We start from the raw sequence: 21,709 nt of genomic DNA on the forward strand, positions 1-21,709 counted from the left end.
GAGACTTTAGGTAAATCTGAAGGCCATTTATATGGAAAAGCCACTGGAATCAGCCTGGGTTGATTGGCAAGTTGGTGGGGTGGGATCTCAGGGAATCCCCAGGTGTGTTGAACAATAACAGCCAGTTGATGGAGACTCAATATGGCCACTACCTGTTGGCCCTGTGTAGGGGGAGGGCTCAGCAAAGGAACTATGGCCTCTGGGAGAAAGCTGCCCCTCCAGCTCTCACCCTGATGCCAGACAATTTAGTTCCTTCCAGGATGTCCCTAGTGCCTTTCAAGGTGCTGCCCCATAGCTGGAACTAAGAGGGAGTCTGAGTAAATGCATGTGTGGCTCCTTTAAGAGGAACTGCCTGGGACTCCAGCAGTCTTAATCTCTATCAGCCTCAATCCCCACTGGTTTTTCAGGCAGAAGTTATGGGGACATCTCATCCTGGCTCTGGAACCCTGGGATGGAGGGGCCTCGTGTGGGGCTGGGCTCCCTCGCTCCTCAGAGAAGATTCTCTGCAGCAGAGATATCCTTCCTGATTTTTTTATCAAGATTTAAAATAACTGATTTTTAGAGAGAGAGGGGGAGAGGTAGACAGAAAGAGAAACATCAATGTGAAAGCAAAAAATTGCTGCCTCCGGCATGTCCTCCCTAATCCCCGCTCTGGAGATCGAGCTTAAAACCCAGGCATGTGCTCTGGCTGGGAATTGAACTGGCAACCTTTTAGTGCATGGGACAATGCCCAACCAACTAAGCGACAATGGCCAGGGCTTCCTCTCATATTTTATCTGTTACACGTTGATGTGGAACTAACCCATTCAGCATCTCCACCCCATGTGGCTTCTTTAAATCTTTAGTTATATGACTTTCATTCAGCTAGATTTTAGGAGGTTCTCAATGGTTACTCTGTAGTTTAGTTTTTTGTTTTTAAATGCAGTGCCCCCCCCCTCCAAAAAAAACCCCACATTTTTTTTTATTGCTTTCAGAAAGGAGAGGAGAGACAGAAACATCATGATGAGAGTGAATCATTGATTGGCTGCCTCCTGCAGGCCCCACACTGAGGATTGAGCCTGCAACCTTGGCATGTGCCCTGACCGGGAATGGAACCATGACCTCCTGGTTCATAGGTTGACCACTCCATCATAGTGTCACGCAGGCCAGGCTGTATAATTTTAATTCTAATGTGCTTATGGGAGTCCTTTCTGTGCTGCTCTCAAGAGTTCCTTGAATTTATCTTTGACCCTTCTACTGATATGCTGTATCTTCTCTTATCCCTCTGAGATTATGAAAATTTTTGTGAAAGTGTTCATGTATTACCCTGGCTGGTGTGGCTTAGTTGGTTGGGCGTTGTCCTGTGTACCTTAAGGTTGCCAGTTTAATTCCTGGTTAAGGGCACATGCCTGAGTTGTGGGCTCAATCCCCAGTGGGACATAAGCAGGAGGCAGCCGACTGACATTTGGCCCTCATGTTGATTTTTTAAAAAAATATGTTTTTTATTAGAGCGAGAGGAAGGGAGAAGGAAAGAGAGATAGAAACATTGATGAGAGATAGAAACATTGATGAGAGATAGAAACATTGATGAGAAATAAACATCATCAATTGGCTGCCTCCTGCACACCCTCTACTGCAGTCTGAGCCAGCAACCCAGGCATGTGCCATGACTGTGAATCAAACCAGTGACCTCTTGGTTCCTGAGTCAACGCTCAACTGCTGAGCCACACTGGCCAGGTGCACTTACTTTCTCTCCCTTTCTCCCTCTCCCTTCCTCTCTCTAAAAATCAATAAACTGAAAGGAAAAAAAGTTTTCACATATTATCTGTTTCATGCTAGATTTCCTCAAATGTCTGGTGATTCTTGGTTGTCATTTTGCGTGAAATCAATATAAAAATTATTAATATTTCTTTTTTAATACTAAGTTTTGCAGTATGTATTTCCTTATAGCACATCTCAATTCACACTGGCCACATTTTAAATGTTTGATAGCCATATGTGGCAAGAGGCTACTGCACTGGACAGTGTAGCTGAAGAGGGGGTGGAGATAATGTCTTTGTTTGATCTACATTTAATCAGAGTTCCAGACCATTTTTCAGGTTAATTTTCCTCCTCTCGACCCGATATATTCATACTGCTAACTTGTCCGTAAGAAAATGATACCCGTTTGTGCTTTCTGGCAGCAGTGTGCGGTGGCCGTTCCTCACTCCCTGCCAACAAGGCTTCATCATGTTTCCTGAAGCCCCGAGTGATTCATTTCTCTCCCACATTGTGGAGGATAATGCCACCAGAGTCTGAATACTTAGTTTCAGCTGGGCTGGGACCTCAAATGAAGCAGGTCTTGACCACTGCATTTTGGGGAAAGCGGTGCTCTGTGTACTTACCTGATGTGAGAAAGGCAAGGGTACCAATTGTTTCGTTGGACATGATGTTATGGAAACGTGCCAGCTGTCCAAACATCTGCAGGCCAGCTTCCTTCTCTCGGCGGGCTTCTGGAGTCAGACTGTCCCATTCACCTCGGTCCTTCTCAATCTGCTGGATCTTTATCTTGCTCAGATACTATGGGAACCAGAGGCAGAATGTATCATCGAAGTTGTTCAGTTGAAGGGAGGATCAGACTTGAGGTCCCATTTACAATCTAGGCCACTATGCTGGGAAAACCAGGGACGGCCACAGAGACATGAGGCTTTATTTCTCAGCAGAGGGCTGAAGCTAACAGAGAAATTCTGGGGAAAAAGAAAAACTGTGGCTCTGTACAGTTTTGTTTCAGCCTAGGTAGACTTATTGGTAATTCCTCTAGAAATATTATAGAGACTAAGTGGTGTAATGTGTGAAACCCAAGCAAAAACAAATAGGACGAAAAGAGGATGAACCCTTCCTGAATGATGGAAAAAACAAAATGAAATCCCCCAAAGCTGTATTAAAAACCAAAGCTTTATCAAACACCCAAGACGCCAGGAAGGAGAACCATATTTAACCCCCCCTTTGCTGTTACAGCAAACATGTTAAAATTACAGTCCCATGAAAATGCCATTTGGGTCATTGTTTGTATCACACAGCTCTTACTTAGAAGGGGCTGTTAAGAAAATCTATCTAAAATCTTAGAGGATTACTAGAGGCCTGGTGCATGGATTTGTGCATCAGAGGGGTCCTTCGGCCTGGCCTGCACCCTTTCACAATCCAGGACCCCTCGGGGATGTCAGACTGCCAGTTTGGCCTGATCCCCGCAGGCTAGGCTGAGGGACCCCACCGGTGCACAAATTGGTGCACTGGGCCTCTACTATGCATATAAGACCTTTGGTTAACCTCTTCCCACCCTCCCTCCTCCCCGCTTCCCTCTTCGATTCATCAGTCTGTTCCATGTTTCCATGCCTGTAAGTTGAGTGTCTGCCCCCTGGTAGTCAGTGCATGTCATAGCTACCGGCCGAACAGTCAGGCGGTCGCTTAGGCCTTTATATATATAGATGCAAAAAGCAGGAAAAATTTCTCACAAGTTGCTGGGAGACTGCTAATCAATAGGAGGAGCTCATGGCTCTCCAACAGGCTACCCTCATGATTTTCCTGCCTCCTCTCCAGCTGGTCACTGCTTGTCCCTTTGCAGACACGGGAAGTTTTTACATGAGCATCAGGCAGCTCCATAGGGATGGTCCAGGATACAAAACCCCAAAGGGGCTGAGAGGCACCAGCTGTCCATGTTGTGAAACCCATGTTTCTATACAGCTAAAGATTTGGGGGGTTGTGGAGAGATGGAGAGTATTGGCAAGTCTTTACATGAAAAAACAACCCAAGCTAGTTTTTCCCAAGCAATGGTGTAAAATCACAGCTTTCAGGAGAGGGATAAGAAGTGTTGCCTCAGTGAGCCACTGTTACCAATGTGTTGGGATGGAAAAGGCTGAAGAGAAAGTCACTGACCGAATGCGAGGTTCTGGCTTCTGTGGGGCTAGCTAGTTAGTTCTGGCAGTCTGCCTCAGTTTGGCCTCATCATATGTTCTTTTCCACCCTCTGCCAAGGCATCATCCCAGCTCGAGGCTTTAATGAGCCTTGCTTTGGGTCTTTAATGGAACCACACTTTTCGAGCTCTGTAAGGGGAAGGCTGGTAGTACACTGCTACTTGCAGATTTCTAGTGTCTAAAACTGGTACTAAAAGCATGAAGATTGCTCTATTGTGATGAAAAGTTTAAAAGTATGTACTGGCCATGATTTAAAGGTGTAGGAGCAGTTAATCTGTTTGGGTTTTTTACCTGTATGGCTTCATCCAAAAGGAATATGGCATCATTCATTAGCAGGTTAAGAAAGCGGAGAAAAAGTGGGGGATTCATGGCTTCTAAATTCTTAGAGGCATAGTCAGCCAAATCCTGTAAGTCCAGCCCAAGAGAAAACCATTTTAGTACTGAACCGCAACTTATGGGGTTTATCTGAAACAAAAACTGATAACTTAGTCTGGTTTCACCGAAAACTCTTACCTTAATGCTCTCTCGATAGGTATCTGTTCCCCACATGTACCTTAGAATGGGGTACATGGGACGGCGGTAATTGAACTTCTGTTCAAACTGATGGGGGTCTCCTGGAGTAAGGCAAGAGCAAAACCCAGCAAAGGTGTTAAAGGTGCCATCAGAGAAAGAGTAAGAGCTTATGTCTATGTGTGGCCATTTTCCTTGACTCTGAATGTGTCAAGGCGGACAAAATCTGCCTTGAGAGCTCACAGGCCTAGAGCTGCAGGCAAGCATTTGCCTACTTCCTCACTGACAGAGCAGAAGAATACCTCGTCCCACAGAAGAGGACAAGGACTGACCGCAATAAAAGCCAAGGGAAACAAATGCTTCCACATGAAATGTAGAGTATTTATCAGACCCTAAATGAGCCTCTGCCTGCCACTATGGCAGACAGCCATGTGCAGATGGGAAATCAAATAATCCCCACAATCTTCACAGATAATATGCCAGATGTGTGGCCAACTCTTCCTTCCTTCCTTCCTTCCTTCCTTCCTTCCTTCCTTCCTTCCTTCCTTCCTTCCTTCCTTCCTTCCTTCCTTCCTTCCCTCCTTCCCTCCCTCCCTCCCTCCCTTCCCTTTCTCATTTCCTTCTTTCAATGTATTTTTATTGATTTCAGATAGGAAGGGAAAGGGAGAGATAGAAACATCAATGATGAGGGAGAATCATCGATTGGCTGCCTCCTGCATGACCCCCACTGGGGATCGAGCCCGCAACCTGGGCATGTGCTCTGACCAGAAATCAAACCTGGGGCCTTCAGTCCACAGGCCAACACTCTATCCACTGAGCCACAGCAGCTAGGGCCGTTTCTTAATTACTCTGAAAAATCAGGGCAGAAGCTGAAAACCTGTGGCTTATATTGCATTTGACCACTAGAGCATACAGGTCAGGTCACACAATAAAGAAAGAGCATGGGGTACGGAGTTCGAAGACCTAGGTTTTCCTTCCGCTCCACATCATGCAAGTCTCTCAACCTTTTGCAACTTTCACTTCCTCCGATATAAGACAGGGATTATAACATATCCTGAGATAATTGCAGGAAACTAAAGAATTGTGTTATGAGATAATGAGGAAACTGCAGCAATTTATTGCTCAACTGCATTTACCTACGAACCAAGAGGCTGCCTATTTGATTCCCGGTCAGGGCACATGCCTGGGTTTTGGGCTCGATCCCCAGTAGGGGGCATACAGGAGGCAGCCGATTGATGGTTTTTATCCATGTTTCTATCTTTCTCTCTAAAAAAAAGCAATAGAAAGATATTAAAAAATATTAAATGTCTCTTTTTTACAGGGAGGGATAGAGATAGAGAGCCAGAAACATCGATGAGAGAGAAACATCCATCAGCTGCCTCCTGCACATCTCCTACTGGGGATGTGCCCGCAACCCAGGTACATGCCCTTGACCGGAATCGAACCTGGGACCTTTCAGTCCGCAGGCCGACGCTCTATCCACTGAGCCAAACCGGTTATGGCTAAATGTCTCTTTATAATTGTCCAACAACTATGCGATACACCTCAAACTAGTAAAAAATAATATTGAATGTAAACTGTGATGGAAAAATAAAATTAAAAAAATAATAAATGTATTTGTCATTGGATACTAGGACATCCCCTTTAAGAGGGGTCTAGCCTTGGCCAGTGTGACTCGTTGGTTGGAGTGCCATTCCACTTTGAAAGGTTGTGAGTTCGATTCCTGGTCAGGGCACACACCTAGGGTGTGGGTTTGGTCCCCAATTGGGGCATATACAAGAGGCAACCAATTGGTGTTTCTCACATTGATGTTTCTCTCTCTCTCTCTCCCCCCCTCTCCCTCTCCTTCTCTCTCTAAAAAAAACCCCAAAAGCCCTCGGTGAAGATCAAAAAAATAATTAATAAAAAGTAAAAAGGGTCTTAAGTAACTGCTTAACATCCTGTTTACTGGTTGTGATGGGGTATTGTTTACTCAAACACAGCATCTCAGGGTTAGATCTCAAAAGGCCGAGAGAGAAAGGGAGTGTCGCCTGCTGTTCTTTTTCTGTTAATCCTCACCGGAGGATACTTTTTTCCATTGTTTTTCAGAGAAAGTGGAAAGGAGGGAGAAAAGAAGGGGGGTGGGGAAGGAGAAAGAGAAAGATCAAGGTTGATTGGTTGCCTCTGGAATGCACCCCAAGCGGGAGCGGGGAGCAAACCTCAACCTAGGCATATGCCCTTGACTTGGAATCAAACCCTTGACCCTTTGGTGTGCAGGCGGACACCCTAACCATTGAGCAACACTGGCCAGGGAGCCTGCTGCTATTCTTAATTTAACAATTAGACTATTAGACAGTTTGGATAAAAGAATATTTCAATCAGCACACTGTCTCATTCTCCACTATTCTGCAATTTTGAGGCAGAGAAAATAAAGACTTGGGTTTTAATCAGACAGCCTAATTTATTTGAGTATGGTTTGATCAAGCAGTAAATAATAAAGTTGGTAAGAGTATGTGTTGTTTTTTTTGAGGAGAAAGACCTAAGCCTACCACTCAGTTGTATGACAGACAAATAATTTAATTTTTTTGAGGATCCATGTCCTTATATGTAAAATGAGGATAATACAGTAAAACTTTCCAGATGGTGACAAATTCATGAAACAATGTAAAAAAAAAAGCACTTAGCATCAAGGTGGCACATAGTAGGAATTCAATAAACGATGACATTTTTCTGATATTCAAATACTGACAAGAACTCAAACTAGTAAAAAAATATCAGCTATGAAACTGCACAAGTATCAGCTTTTGAGTTCTTGTCTGCTTTACCTGTGAACTCAATGTCCACAAAGACCTTGATCAGAGCTTCCGCGAGGTGGGCTGCGTAGGGGAAGTTGCAGAACACACGTTTCCGGTGGAACACGCTCGACACCAGGGGACTTGGGGTCTGATCCAGGTGGGGCATCACTGCTTCCAGCACCTCAGCCAGCCTGGCCCTCAGGTGGGGATTCTTCATCCTGCAAACAGGGCAGGAAGCAAGTTGAGCGGGTAGATTTTAAACAATGTTTTATTTTCTTTATTTGATGGTGACAACAAAGACTTTACTACTTAAACCTGAAGTTACTGGTGAGCCTTCTCTCCAGGCAGAGCGACTAAAGACACAGATCCGAAAAGAAGCTAGAAGAGGCGTGAGCCAGGCTGCGGCGAGCCGGAGCGCACACCTGCGCTTCAGCTGGGCAGGTGGGCCAAAGCCACGGGCCGCTTCCTAGGACTCGAACCTACAGTTTTTCTGACAACCCTTCCAACAACTGCATTCCACTGCACCTTCTTAAATACAAAAAGCAGTCCTCGTAATAAAATCACATTTTCCAGAAGTATACACAATACATTCAGCACCACTGACTGCTTTTTCTTTCCCTTTTCCCTTGAACGTGTAGGTGTTTGTCTCGTGTGCTTTCTCCTTCTGTCAGATAAGGACTGTTTGAAAACTATTTCATTATCTTCATCAACATTCATTTCAGCCGCTTCAGGTTTTTATTTCTCCGAAAATACTGGTGTACACTGGTGCAGGGCCCTGGCTAGCCAGTCTTCTCAGGAGTATGAAGAGTAACTGAAACCTCTTTCTTCTTCTTCTTAGGGAAAGGGCTTGGCCGTGCCCTCTACGACCACCATGCCAAAACCGTCCAAGCCAAGGAGTCAAATTGTCTCCAGCGGCGCAAACATCCCACGCCAGCACTGTGGGAAACAGGGCTCTGCGGCTTTAAGTCTGTCAATTTCTGGGGGGTAATGTAGGGAATACCATTCAACTTTGAGGTCACAGCTTACCAAGTGTGAGGGTGAGTACTTGGGTTTGTATTTACTGCTTAGCCATTCTGTGTACTTCTCTGTAATGCATTCTTTCCTGCTTACTATTCTGACTGTTTCATCAGGGATACACTTGCCTTTCCAAGCGTTCTGAAAGCAAAGGCCAGGATAATTATTCTATGTTACTTACAGTGCATACCAGGTGCGCCTAATAAATACTTGCTGACTTATGTTTCCTCATTAGATCTGCTCAGCTCAGTGAAGGATCGCTTTTACCTACTTCTCACTGACATGGCTCCACGGACTGTGGCTCATTCTCTTCTCCGTGGAGCAGTCCTCACTACGTACACACTGTCTGTTTCCTTGGGCCGAGGCACCAGAAACATCAGAGAGGCATCTCTACCGTCAGTGAGAATCGTCCTTTGGCAAAGAGGACTAGGTGCGACGAACGAGAAAGACTTGAAATCAGAAAGCATTTACCTAAGTTTACTGCTCACCCAACTCAGGACTTCAAGAGCAACCTGTATCATACGGTTATTAAAAGATCATTAGCACCTGGCTGCCACGGGTCAGGTTTCTGCATTAAGGTAAGTTTCACTAGGGGCTGGCAGTGGCATGCCTATCAGGTACCTTATAGGAAAGTTCAAATTCCCTGTGGGCAAGAGTGGGGTTTCTGGCTACCCATAGGACGGTCAGGTGATCAACAATGTAACACAGCTTCTGGCTTGTCCTCGGTGAGAAGTCTCTGAACGCTCTGCAGCTCTAACCAGGGAAGCTGAGCCCCAGCGCTTCACCTTTCTATGCTTCCCGTGAAGACAGTGACGAAGTGAAGCACGTGCTCCAGGGCGTCTGCGGACGTCTCCAACATGTCATCCGCAAAGCGGCGGAGGAAGATGAGGAAATCACCCAGGTTATCTGCAAAAAATTCTGGAAAAAAAGTCACTGGAATTAGCCAAACGCCTGACTTTCTGTACATACAAATTCTACACTGTATTCAGTGAAGGTTAACAGAACCCAAATGTCTTACAGATACTAGGAATGGTGACAAGTTAATAAATGTAGAGTCTCCTTTAAATGTGTCAATTTTTATTCTTATCCAATAAATATAAGAGCAGTAGGGACACAAAAATACTGTTAACACATCAGTGCAGTTTCAGAGAGTACACCGATTTCCCACACTCAACCTTAACTGGGCACTAAACAACCCTTTAGATGTACGAAGGATCTGAAAGACTCATTAGGTGACCATGCTCACCAGTCTCCAGGATGGTCCTAACCTCCTGCTACTCACGCCCTTGGGTGTCCCGTCCTGCACTCCTCCGGGTAGAAGATACACCCTGAGGCATGCACAGCTGGTGCATGTCAGTTCCATGATCAGTTGTAAGAGCAGCTCCCATTGGGCCCCTTGCTCTGCGGGGAGCCAGCCGCCCTATCAGGAGTGGCACTGAGTAGGGACCTGTGTGGTGTAGAAAAGAGGCCAGTAGGCAACCACGGGACAGGCTTGTGAGCAGATCCTTCAGCAATGGCCGAGTCCTCAGATTCCTATGGCCCTGGCTGACAGCTTGGCCAAACCTCACGCAAGACCCAGAATCAGAACCATGCAGCTACGCCGCTCCTGGGTGCCTGACACCACAGTCACAGTGTGAAACAATGTTTGCTGTCTTACAGTTTCTGTGTTTTGGGATAATTTATTACTCAGTAATGGATGACCAATACAGTTATCCAGAACATATACTTTAATTTTGATGGATATGTCAACCACATACATATACAGTTTCCCTTCCTGGTTAACCAACAGGAGATGATTTCCCCCTACAGACTAGCACAGGCAGAGTTAGGTAAATTTCCAAGTTGAGCAACAAACAATATCAATGATGGAAACTGACAGCGCTGGAACCCGACTCTGAAAGGCCCCTGTGCTCTGAAGCCTGTCTTCTGATGTGCGCAGCGGGAGGCCACAGGCTGAGGACAAGGCTGCTGGCCCCACACGTGCACCAGGAGGTGGCACTGCAAGTAGGAGCAGTTTGTCCAAAAACAGCCGGATGATGATGAAGGAAGGGTTTACCTTCCAAGGTGACCCAGGTAAACCTCAGTGGCTACAGACAGGAAGCTCCCAAGCAGGCCCGCTTACCTGGCACGTAGGCCAAGGAGCTATAGCCGTCGGGCAGAGGGAAGGTCAGCTCTACGGGCTGGGAGCCCTCATTGCCTATGGCCAGTTGAACGAGGAGAACGGCCATGGACACCTGCAAGTTGAGGCAGTTTTGCAGCATCTGCGGCTCAGTCATGGCGGTCTTGGTAGAGAGATAGATGGTCATAAGTCGCTCAAACTGCTCACGCAGGTTGTCGGCCGCGGGGCTAGAGCTTTGCTGAGCATCTCGCCAGGCGACCTGCAGCCGGTGCAGATTTTGGTTGATTTTTACCATCTGATCATGCAACCTGCCTCCAAGAAAGCAGAAGAAACTGGGTCAGGAGGCTCATACAGGGATAGTTGAGTACTTTCCATTCCAGAAATACAAATCCTCATTTTATTTTTATAATAGTTTTTTGTATTTTTAAAAAAATATATTATTTCTTATTGATTTCAGAGAAGAACGGAGAGGGAGACAGAGATAGAAACATCAATGATGAGAGAGAATCATTGACTGGCTGCGTCCTGCATGCCCCCTACTTGGGATCGAGCCTGCAACCTGGGCATGTGCCCTTGACCAGAATCGAATCTGGGACCTTTCAGTCCACAGGCCGACGCTCTATCCACTAAGGCAAACTGGCTAGGGTCAAATCCTCATTAATTTATTCTAGTATCTCTTTTAGGATGTAGGAAGTTGCAATTATGACAATACAGAAGGCACTCATGAAAGTTATTGACAAAGAGGCAGGGGGCACAGCACTGGAAAATGTTACCAAGTCTTCAACATAATTATGGGTAATTACAAATAGTAGGCAGGGTATAGATTGGGATATTACTATGTCAAATAAATAACTATTAAGCAAAGTACAAGAAGGCCAGCAGGAGAATTCGACAACCCACAAGTGCAATGACTGTACCTAGATATAGTTATATGGACAGTCTTCCCATGGTCAGAAGAGAACTAAAGCCCTGGTTGGTGTGACTAAGTGGCTAGAGCATCGGCTGCTGTAGGTTCAATTCCTGGTCAAGGGCAGGGGAGGTTCGATTTCTGCTCCGGTCCAGGTGCGTATGAGAGGCAACCAATTTGTCTCTCTCTCCTCCCCACCTTTCTTCCACTCTCTCTAAAAATCAATGGGAAAAATATCCTCACTCCTTGGGTGAGGATTAAAAAAGAGGTTCTACAGTAATAGAGACCACCTATAAGGGAGCCGCCACCGGGCGGCGATGAAAAAGCCGTCTGTTCAGTATTCATTATCTTTCACAAAGGGCCAGCCAAATGTTCTCTAAGGAAAGGAAGACCCACAATTCAATGTTATGGGTAGTTTCTCTCCGTGGATAGCCCCAAATCATCTTCTCTGGCCCTGAAGGTGATGTCTGTGGGGGGAGGTAGCCTTACTGGGAAACTAGATGACATTCACTTTTGTGTTTGAATCTACGTGGTTGAACAGGCCAAAAACATGCTGAATGAATTATCTATTGTCTCATTTAAATTGTCAATGAGAGGGATAGAAAATCTCTAATAAAGATGTAATTTCATTTTTTAAGGGATCTGCTAAGTTTTGAACAATGCCCTGTCAATTGAAGTACCCTGATAAGGTATTAAAAAACTGCTACCCTCAATATCCCATTCTCTAGACCAGAGGTGGGGAACATCCAGCCCATGAAATCATTTGGTCTGGCCCTGCCACGGCATTAGGGGTGAATTAATTAAATGTTTGACCACATAGAGCAGGCTAATTTTTAAACTGATAATTTCGTGTGGTCTGTGAATGATGTTATAAATAAGCAACCAGCCCTTGGCAGAAAAACGGTTCCCCACCCCTGATGTAGACTACAACTATGAGTGAGTAGTTTTTTCTCTTATTTATACTCGTAGTCATAATCAGCTGAACCAGAGGGAAACAAAATTCTAGAGTAACTACAGCTAGCTAGAACCAGAACCATTTTTGAAAGTTATACCCTCTAGTTCTAGAACCTTCACACTTCTAGAATCCCCTTTATCTTTGTAACGTGAATCTTTTGCAGTCTTACGGACCTGATTGGAATCCCTTATAAACATTTCTTTAATCTTGTCTCTACACCATAGAGTACAGCTTGGTCTTTTCTCATCAGGAGTAGTAAGTAATGAATATTCAAGAGCAGAGAGTGAAATATTAAATGAAAACAATTCCACTTTGACAGATAACAATAGAAGACAGTGATTTTAAAATTTGCAAGTTTAGAGAAAAATACTAGTGTATCTTTAATTTTAGTAAGTTTAACACATCGATAATTAAACATAAATTCAAGTTATTTGGACAAAACCAATTCATGTAAACACAAATAAATGCAAATAATGCCTTTTCCTCCCAGACCCTAATGTGAGCCTTCCTTCTGGAGGAAGTGAGGTTGCAAGACGTCTCTGAGCTTCCTGCCCATCAGCACGATTGTATGGTTCTTTCCTAGCACCATCAGGAGAGTTACCTGTGAAATCCCAAGTGTAAGGTGTACTCTGTCAGGACAAGGTTCTCCGTTACGAGGTTGTAGTTCTGGGGAAACTTTGGCTCCTGCACAGCTGGGATAAGACAGGTTTCTTTGTCCAAACCTCAAAGAAGTCAGAAGGCACAGTAAACGGCTTGCCACAGGCATCTCTCCTGGTCTCCTGGGTCCCCTGATTCTAGTTCCACTTCCTTACTGCTACCAGTGATATCTTTCTTTTTAAAGTAATTATCTTCTTAAAAACAAATCTCATCACATCTTTTGGCTCTCACTATTCACAGAAATGCAGTTAAATTTCTTTAGCTTGAGGAGAAACCAAAATGGTGGCATAGGTAAACACCGGAAATCACTGCCTCCCACAACAAATTCAAAAATACAACTAAAAGACAAAATGGACATCATCCAGAACCACAGGAAGGCTGGCTGAGTGGAAATTCTACAACTAGAAGGAAGAGAAAAGCACACTGAGACTCAGAGGAGCTGCAGAAGTAAAGTGCAGAGGTACGGAGGTGCACGCTGCAGGGGCTGGTGACTGAGGACGCGGCTGTCTTTTGGAATTGGGAGGGAGACACAAGCCCCCGACTGCTCTGAACTCCAGTTCTGGGTGAGTCTCTGGGGACCCAGACTCATACGGGGAGAAACTGGACTGTCTGGCAGCAGGCAGAACTCGGAACTCGAGGGTGGCTTTCTCTCAGAGGTGCTTGCAGCGATTACTGGGACACTGAGACGCGGGGCCCCTTAGGGCAGGGCTGAGGATCAGCCATAGCTGCTTGCTCCACGCTTTGATTCCCTGAGACCCCGCCCCACCAAAGCTGAGGCAGAGGCTTTTGCATATGAATGCCCTGGCCCTTTGCAATCTGAAATTACCTAACAAACTGCAGCTGGGTCAAACAGACCCAGAACTTCCAAGAGAAGGCCCAAGGCCCCACAGCAGCTTGCATTGCTTCACAGCTGGGCCTCATTTGGGCATCTCCAAACCCCAAACAAGGAAGGGGAATCTGCAGACCTCTTCGTAGCTCCTGCTGGGTAGCCTCAGGCAGAGGCTAAATTAGCACCTCCTTAGATCCAAGAGCCAGTGTACCCAGAGGTCAGAGTGGGACCATCCAATTACAACTCCTCAGATCCACAAGGGACACACTCAGGGGGCAGAGTCAGTGAGCACCAAAGCCCCACTGAAGCAAGTCTTGCCCCATAAGGGTGTCTCCAGCACAAAAGTTCTCCCACCGTAGACACAGCTGACTCTCACAGCCAATTGGCCTGGAGGTCAATTCCTCCCAATGATACCTACAACAATCAAGGCTTAACTACAACAAGACTGTGCACAAAGCCCACAAAGGGTGCACCAAGAGTGTCCACCTCAGGTAATTGGGGAGGCTGAGCCACTAGGCCCTATAGGACACCTAGCACACAAAGCCACTCTACCAACACAGGGAAGCATAAAAAATGTGGAGACAAGAAACAGGTCACAAATGACAGAAATGGAGGAAAGCAAACGACTGGATATAGAGTTCAAAACCACACTTTCAAGGTTTTTCAAGAACTTTCTAGAAACTGCTGATAAATTTAGTAAGACCCTCAAAAAGTCTGGTGAGACCGCCGATAAATGTAGTGAGACCCTCAAGAAATCTAGTGAGACCCTCGAGGTTATGAAAAAGGATCAACTAGAAATTAAGCATACACTGACTGAAATAAAGAATAATATACAGAGATCCAACAGCAGACTAGAGGATCGCAAGAATCAAGTCAAAGATTTGAAATGCGAAGAAGCAGAAAACACCCAACCAGAAAAGCAAAATGAAAAAAGAATCCGAAAATACGAAGATAGTGTAAGGAGCCTCTGGGACAGCTTCAAGCATACCAACATCAGAATTATAGGGGTGCCAGAAGAAGAGAGAGAGCAAGATATTGAAAACCTATTTGAAGAAATAATGACAGAAAACTTCCCCTACCTGGTGAAAGAAACAGACTTACAAGTCCAGGAAGCGCAGAGAACCCCAAACAAAAGGAATCCAAAGAAGACCACATCAAGACACATCATAATTAAAGTGCCAAGAGCCAAAGACAAAGAGAGAATCTTAAAAGCAGCAAGAGAAAGAAACTCAGTTACCTACAAGGGAGTACCCATACGACTGTCAGCTGATTTTTCAACAGAAACTTTGCAGTCCAGAAGGGAGTGGCAAGAAATATTCAAAGTGATGAATGCCAAGAACCTACAACCAAGATTACTTTATCCAGCAAAGCTATCATTCAGAAGTGAAGGCCAGATAAAGAGCTTCACAGATAAGAAAAAGCTAAAGGAGTTCATCACCACCAAACCAGCATTATATGAAATGCTGAAAGGTATTCTTTAAGAAGAGGAAGAAGAAGAAAAAGATACAAATTATGAACAACATATACACATCTATCAACAAGTGAATCTAAAAATCAAGTGAATAAATAATCTGATGAACAGAATAAACTGGTGAATAGAATAGAATCAGGGGCATAGAAAGGGAGTGGACTGACTATTCTTGTGGGGGAAAGGGGTGTGGGGGATGCGGGAAGAGACTGGACAAAAATCGTGCACCTATGGATGAGGACAGTGGGGGGGTGAGGGTGGAGGGTGGGGTGGGAACTGGGTGGAGGGGAACTATGGGGGGAAAAAAGAGGAACAACTGTAACAATCTGAACAATAAAGATTTAATTGAAAAAAAAATTTCTTTAGCTTGATCATGAAATACCAAAAATTAAAAGGAATGATAACTAGATTTTTCAGATGCTACAGAATGGATCACTATAGCTACCAGGTATTTTGTGTTTTTCTGTATTTAAGATTATTTGCTTTTGAACATGTCTTACTTTTACAACTCTAGTAAGAGTTATAAAACTGGGAGGAATTACATTCACTGAAATTAAGCATGATTCATTCTGAGTGGTAGAATTATGAATGATTTCTTTCTTTTTTTTTTTTTTTAAATATACCCTATTGATTTTTCACAGAGAGGAAGGGAGAGAGATAGAGAGTTAGAAACATCGATGAGAGAGAAACATCGATCAGCTGCCTCCTGCACATCTCCCATTGGGGATGTGCCCGCAACCCAGGTACATGCCCTTGACCGGAATCGAACCTGGAACCCTTCAGTCCGCAAGCCGACGCTCCATCCACTGAGCCAAACCGGTTTCGGCTGAATGATTTCTTTCTACTTCTCTGTAATTGTTGTTTTCTCTAATCTGGTCTCAATCTTCTGCCTCCCCAGACTCATTTCCTGCTGTTCCCATACCCTACCCTCCTCCCACCTACCCCTTGCTTTAGCCACAATGACCTTCTCACTATTCCTTAGTCAAGCCTCTCCATAGCTTTGTGCCTTTATACTTGTTAGTCCCTCTTAGGGGGATTCTTTTGCTGCTTTCCTCTCTCAAAGATCAGCTATGAAGACCTCCAACTTTTGTAGAATTTCTTACTCCTTCCTCTGTGTTTCCATAGCTCAGCCCTACACCATATTATGGTTACCTATCAATCTATCTGCCTTCTCCTGGAATTTCTGAATTCATAAAGGATAAGGATTGTGCTTCATTCATTTTTAAAGAAATAATGAATGAATACCCAAGGTTACCAAATTCAGAGAGAAGGTCTCACTAAAGCACAACAACTGAAAGCCACCAGTGTTATTCTGAAAAGCCTGTCCTTGTAAGATTTATAATAGCTCTTCTCTCTGCCTCATCTTCTACGAGGCACCTTTGTGAGAAAGGATAAGGTTGTGAGTGCCTGACACACACAGACACACGTTGTGGGAAGCCCAGTACTCCCCTACCTCTCATGTGTACATTTTTTATTTTTCGTTCTTCATCATTCAACTCCTTCAGCGCACAGTAAGTGGGGTTAAAGGTGAGGAGCCGAGAGGACCTGGGTTTGCAAAACGGCTGGCACAGCTTCAGGAGAGCAGCACCCAGGTTGAGAAAGAAGGCATCCGAGGCATACATCTGGAAGAAGATTTCTGGCATCTGGTTGGCCCAGATCTTGGTGCGGCCTGCATTTGCATGCAAACAGTTTCCCAGCCAGGACAGGACGCAATGTCTGGTTTCTGGGGAGAGCTGGAGTAAGTTCTTCAGCATCTGGTAGATCTTTTCATGGAACTGAGCCATGAACTGTTTAACCAGAAAACATAACCACAGAACATTCCAGTTTCACAATCCTAATATTTGTTGCTCCCAAACCTTAGCCACTGTCAATTTCTAAAAATATGCCAATCCTAATCTTTTCCGTACTCTTCCTGTGCCTTATCCCCAGTTCTAATTTAAGCAATTTTCTGGGCACTTACGAGAGATTTCCTGACAAGCTGCCCAACTGCAGGGGGCACTGATGGAGCTTTAGAGTAGGGTCAGTAACCTGTTTCTGCAGAGGGTCAAATGATAAATATTTTTGGCTTTTCATGCTGTATGGTCGCTGTAGTAACTATTCAACTCTATCATTATGGCATGAAATCAAACCATAACCACACATACACAAATGGGCATGGCTGTGTTCAATCAAACTATTTACGAACTGTTTACAAAGCAGGCAGGATTTGGCTGCTGCTGTAATTTGCAAATCTGGGCTTTTGAGAGTTGTGAGAATGGGAGATGCAAACTACCCCCAATTCAACCATTTACTGCCTCATGTTGGCCAGACTTCTACTATAATGAATGCTAAGAAGCCCAAATAGAGGGGACACAGGACGGAGGGACAGGAAAAAAATTAGTTTATAGGCTGGAGATCAGTCAGAAGATTTAGGAGCTAAGTTATGAGAAATAGGTCGACGAGGAAAACCAGGGCCAAGAGGAAGAGGAGCAGCAGGTTAGTCTTTAACCCACACGAAGGTTTTTCCTCGACTCTCAGCACACACTAGAGAGGGCTTTTCTTTACACGGTTACAGTAGAAAGCCACCCCCATCAACCTGTTCCCAGCGAGCTCAAGCAGCCTCATCTAGCCCTGCTTCCCGAGGAAACGACTTAACCTAAGACGGGCTGGGATACACATAAACAGTCCACCTGATGGATGTTGGCCTCCTGTACTTTGATCTCCTGGGGGCTGGAGCGAGATGGATTCAAGAAATAGCCATGATTTTCCACGACACCCGGAGTCTTTAATAAGCAAGAGATATTTAGGATTACTCCCAGCAAGGTCTTCTGGTACATCTGCCCATTGCTAAGGTCCTTGGGCTGAATGTATTCCACAAAAACCTGCAGGAGAAGAGAAGTCCTACTTACTTGTTTGTATGATGAGATAAATGTGATGGATGAGAGGGCCTGAAGGAGTTAAGCCTACACAACAACAGCACGTCTTTCTCTCATTCAGCAGGTAATGTCCTAGTGCCCTGGGGACAGGGAAGCACACATTCCTGAATCTCCAGCTCGGTGCTCACACCTCCGTTACCTTGGCCATGTCCTTCTGCCTGGTGAGATAGAGCAGGATGTCCAGGTACGCGTACAGCAGCATCTGGCAGAGCTCCAGGTCTTTTATTCGGCCCAACAAAATATCAAACACTGGGGTCATAACCTCTGGAAATGTTCGGACTTCCTCATCCAATAGCAAGGCTTCAATGACCTCTTCCAGAAATTCAGTCACATCTTCAAAATCTAACAGAAGGCAAAGGAGAAAGGAAAGAGACCACAGGAACTTTATGTGCTTTACACCCCGCTTTTTACTCTGCTACTGTCGGTAACTATACTGATATTCAAGGTGTGAACTCGCATCCTTAATGTTTCTGGAACCGCAGTGGCTCCGAGGCTTTCCAATGCACCAGGAAGAGTTTTATATTTGATTCCCCACCGGGTATGTGCCCGCAACCAAGGTACATGTCCCCGACCAGAATCGAACCTGGGACCCCTGAGTCTGCAGGCTGACGCTCTATCCACTGAGCCAAACCGGTTAGGGCTGGAAATCAAAATGTAGATGAGCACAGCTCTTGCTTATGTACTCACGGGCTCCCTGGATGGCCTCCAACATCAAATCTACCAGCTGCTCATGGACGTTCTGGTCCACATAGATCTCCGGGGTGAGGAGGACCGTCCGTGTGTTGGACACAGTGAGGTTCCTGCACTGCACCGCGAAAGGCAGCAGGTTCTCTGGAACCTTGGTAATCTGGAAACAGCATAGAGAAGAGAGGGAAGAGCCTGGTTAACGACCTGGAATAGGGGTGCACACGGCAAAGACCGCGTGTTCCAAACAAGGTTGTTCTTGAACATTCATGCGAGTTCATTCTTTAAGGAATCACCCACCTGCTAGAATTCCAATCCTGGAAGTGACACGCATGGCCTACTCTATTATCACACCTCTGTGAAAAGGATTTATCAGACCTTCCTTAAAGGTGTGATGTGTATGAGGTTTGTAGGAAGAATCAGAGGTACTGGTTCACTGGGAAAGGGTGGGTCCCAAGCACAGAAACACTAAAACTTTAGAACACAAAACTAATGGTGCCTCATATCAGCATCCATTACAGGTATACTGCGATGCATATACACTGACATAAAAGACACTGATCCAACTGTTTGGCTTACATGTTAAAGTCATAGCCAAGAGAACAAAACCTTCTCAGTGGGAATTATTATCATTGTTACCTCTTCCTTGGCTCTCTGGAAGCAGGAATAAAGGTAACAAAAGGCGTGCTTCTCCCCTGCATCTCGATCGGCAGAGAGATTGATCGTCGCAGAAGAGGTCATGTTGATCAAGTGGTTGCCGGGATCTTGAAGTAGTAAGCGAGCAAAGACAGCCTATTAAGAAAAGACCCAAAAAACAAAAATACTAAACCACTGCAAAGTCAAGCCTAGAACATCAAGATGTAAAAAGTAATTCTGACACAGGTTATTGTGAGAATCACAGGATGTAGTGTAAAGGGGAAAACAGTACCCAGTGTGTTATTACTATAGAAGATATTATATATACAACATAATTGTGTATATATAAAGTTATCCTAAATCAAGCTCAAATGTTTAGTATTGCCCCTAGCACAGAGTAAGCATTAAAAGAATATTTGTTGAATGGTATAGAGAATCAGCAATTAAACTCATGTGAAAGCTACTACACTGTGATTGCTGACCTTACTCAAACTTATATAAAGATAATTTAAATGTACAAAGTTGTCAATGTCTTCCCTATCCAACTTTTATTCCTTTAATGTTAATTATGCACCTATAAGGTAAAATGCCTGTTTTGATTTTGGTAAAGATAAAAAGAAGAAAGAGATGACATCTTAACTGGTCTTAAAGAATGGGTAGATTTGGACATGTGGCCATGGCTGGTAAGAAGATACCAACAGAGGAACACCCCAAACCACGAAGAGATGGAGGAGAGCAAAACCGTGGCTGGAGAAAGGTAAGCAGAGCACAGCTGCACGGCTAGCTTCTCCTGACGGCACACATAAGGAACACGTGAACGTTACCTGCTCAATGTTGTTCATATCAAGCCAGTCTTGATCTTCGAGGTCTACTGCCATTTCTTCCAAATACACACAGCGGCTGGGGATACCATTCCCACTTTTCATGCTCGGGTCACCTGGGAAATGGTTTTAATGTGGTAGGTTAAGGATAATGCTTCTGTTTTATAGACAACCCATCTGACAGCACTTCTCTTGAACTCCAAGTCTGACTCGGTGATATTAGAATAACCTTGACCTATAAAGCAGCATCTGAGATTTAAGCCCCCGCCTCCCAGTTACTGAGCATGGACTTGGTATAAACCTAACACCATGACACTTAAGGAGTAAAACCCAGACCTTCGACTAACTTTGGGTTTAACTGCAGAGAAGGCACAGAGTGGAAACATTGTCTCATACCTCTGGAGGACTTCCATCGAAATGCTGAGGTCACCCCTGAGGTAGTAAAGGCACGCAGCCATATAGCACAGTCAGTATCACGCTTAGAATGAAAGTTCCATCTGTGTCTAAACACTGATTTTAGGTTACACCAAAGTTTCACTGAAATCTAAGCCCCGTGTTCCAGGGAGTACAGCAAGTTTGTTTAACCAGTAGATACAACAGATTTCTGAGAGCAAGTCCCTAGCCTGAGAGGGAAGAGCAGAGCAACGAACAGACCGGTTGCAAGTGTGTAACTCACTGCTGTCCAGAGTAATGAGGAAGATCCTCTGGATCATGTGATTGATGTTGAGTTGCTCACATATTTCCTGCTGTGAGCGGAACGAGCGGCTAATTTCAGCCACAGAGTAATCAAATTCATCCAGGCTCTCCGACACGCTATTATCCGAGTCATCCGGGCTAGGCTGGAGTTCATCTGCCAAAAATGGAAGCCATAGCAGTCACGCTCCTCTCTCTTAAGAGAACCAAGCATAGTTCCCAAAATGATAAGTATAACCAAGAGAAGGATAATTTTGCAGGTAAAACAAGTTAATCAGCTAATCAGTGAACATCTCAAGTCAGTCAATATTTTAAAAAAATTGCGATATAACATTTAGTTCCAGGTATATAAGATTTGATATTTGTATGTATTGTGAAATGTTCACCAAAATAAGTCTAGTTAACATATTTCACAATACGTAGTTGGAATTTTTTTTTTCTTGTGATGAGAACTTTTAAGATCTACTCTGTTAGCAACTTTCAAATATGGAATATAGTATTATTAATTATAGTCACCTGCTATGTAATTACAACCTCATGGACTTATTTATAACTGAAAGTTCCCATCTTTGGATACCTTCACTCATTTTGCTCACTTCCCACCCCGCCTGTTCTCTATCTGTGAGCTCTTTTTTATTTCACATACTAGAGGCCCGGTGCACGGATTCATTTGTCCACTGGTGGGGTCCCTCAGCCTGGCCTGCATCCTCTTATCATCTGGGACCCCTTGGGGGATGTCGGACTGCCAGTTTCGGCCTGGTCCCTGCAGGCCAGGCTGAGGGACCGCACTGGTACATG

General features: G+C 44.7%; 1 protein-coding gene across 2 annotated transcripts in view; it reads right to left on the reverse strand.

Moving 5' to 3' along the window:
* Positions 1-21,709, reverse strand: part of UBE4A (ubiquitination factor E4A) — a 61,190-nt gene that overhangs the window by 16,004 nt on the left and 23,477 nt on the right. For both annotated transcript variants that reach the window (XR_009454341.1, XM_059707688.1), the window contains exons 3-16: positions 20,895-21,068; positions 20,222-20,334; positions 19,401-19,553; positions 18,765-18,924; positions 18,217-18,419; positions 17,832-18,023; positions 16,616-16,949; positions 12,810-12,930; positions 10,350-10,654; positions 9,013-9,145; positions 7,244-7,431; positions 4,443-4,543; positions 4,221-4,334; positions 2,364-2,538 (exon numbers count right to left, since the gene is read on the reverse strand). Coding sequence is in view for 1 of the 2 variants with exons in the window: in XM_059707688.1 (XP_059563671.1) it covers positions 2,364-2,538; positions 4,221-4,334; positions 4,443-4,543; positions 7,244-7,431; positions 9,013-9,145; positions 10,350-10,654; positions 12,810-12,930; positions 16,616-16,949; positions 17,832-18,023; positions 18,217-18,419; positions 18,765-18,924; positions 19,401-19,553; positions 20,222-20,334; positions 20,895-21,068 (2,466 nt within the window). In the remaining variant the exon portion in view is untranslated. The remainder of the gene's footprint in view (positions 1-2,363; positions 2,539-4,220; positions 4,335-4,442; positions 4,544-7,243; positions 7,432-9,012; positions 9,146-10,349; positions 10,655-12,809; positions 12,931-16,615; positions 16,950-17,831; positions 18,024-18,216; positions 18,420-18,764; positions 18,925-19,400; positions 19,554-20,221; positions 20,335-20,894; positions 21,069-21,709) is intronic.

The sequence above is a fragment of the Myotis daubentonii genome, chromosome 9 (assembly GCF_963259705.1).
Source record: "Myotis daubentonii chromosome 9, mMyoDau2.1, whole genome shotgun sequence".
Classification (NCBI taxonomy): domain Eukaryota; kingdom Metazoa; phylum Chordata; class Mammalia; order Chiroptera; family Vespertilionidae; genus Myotis; species Myotis daubentonii.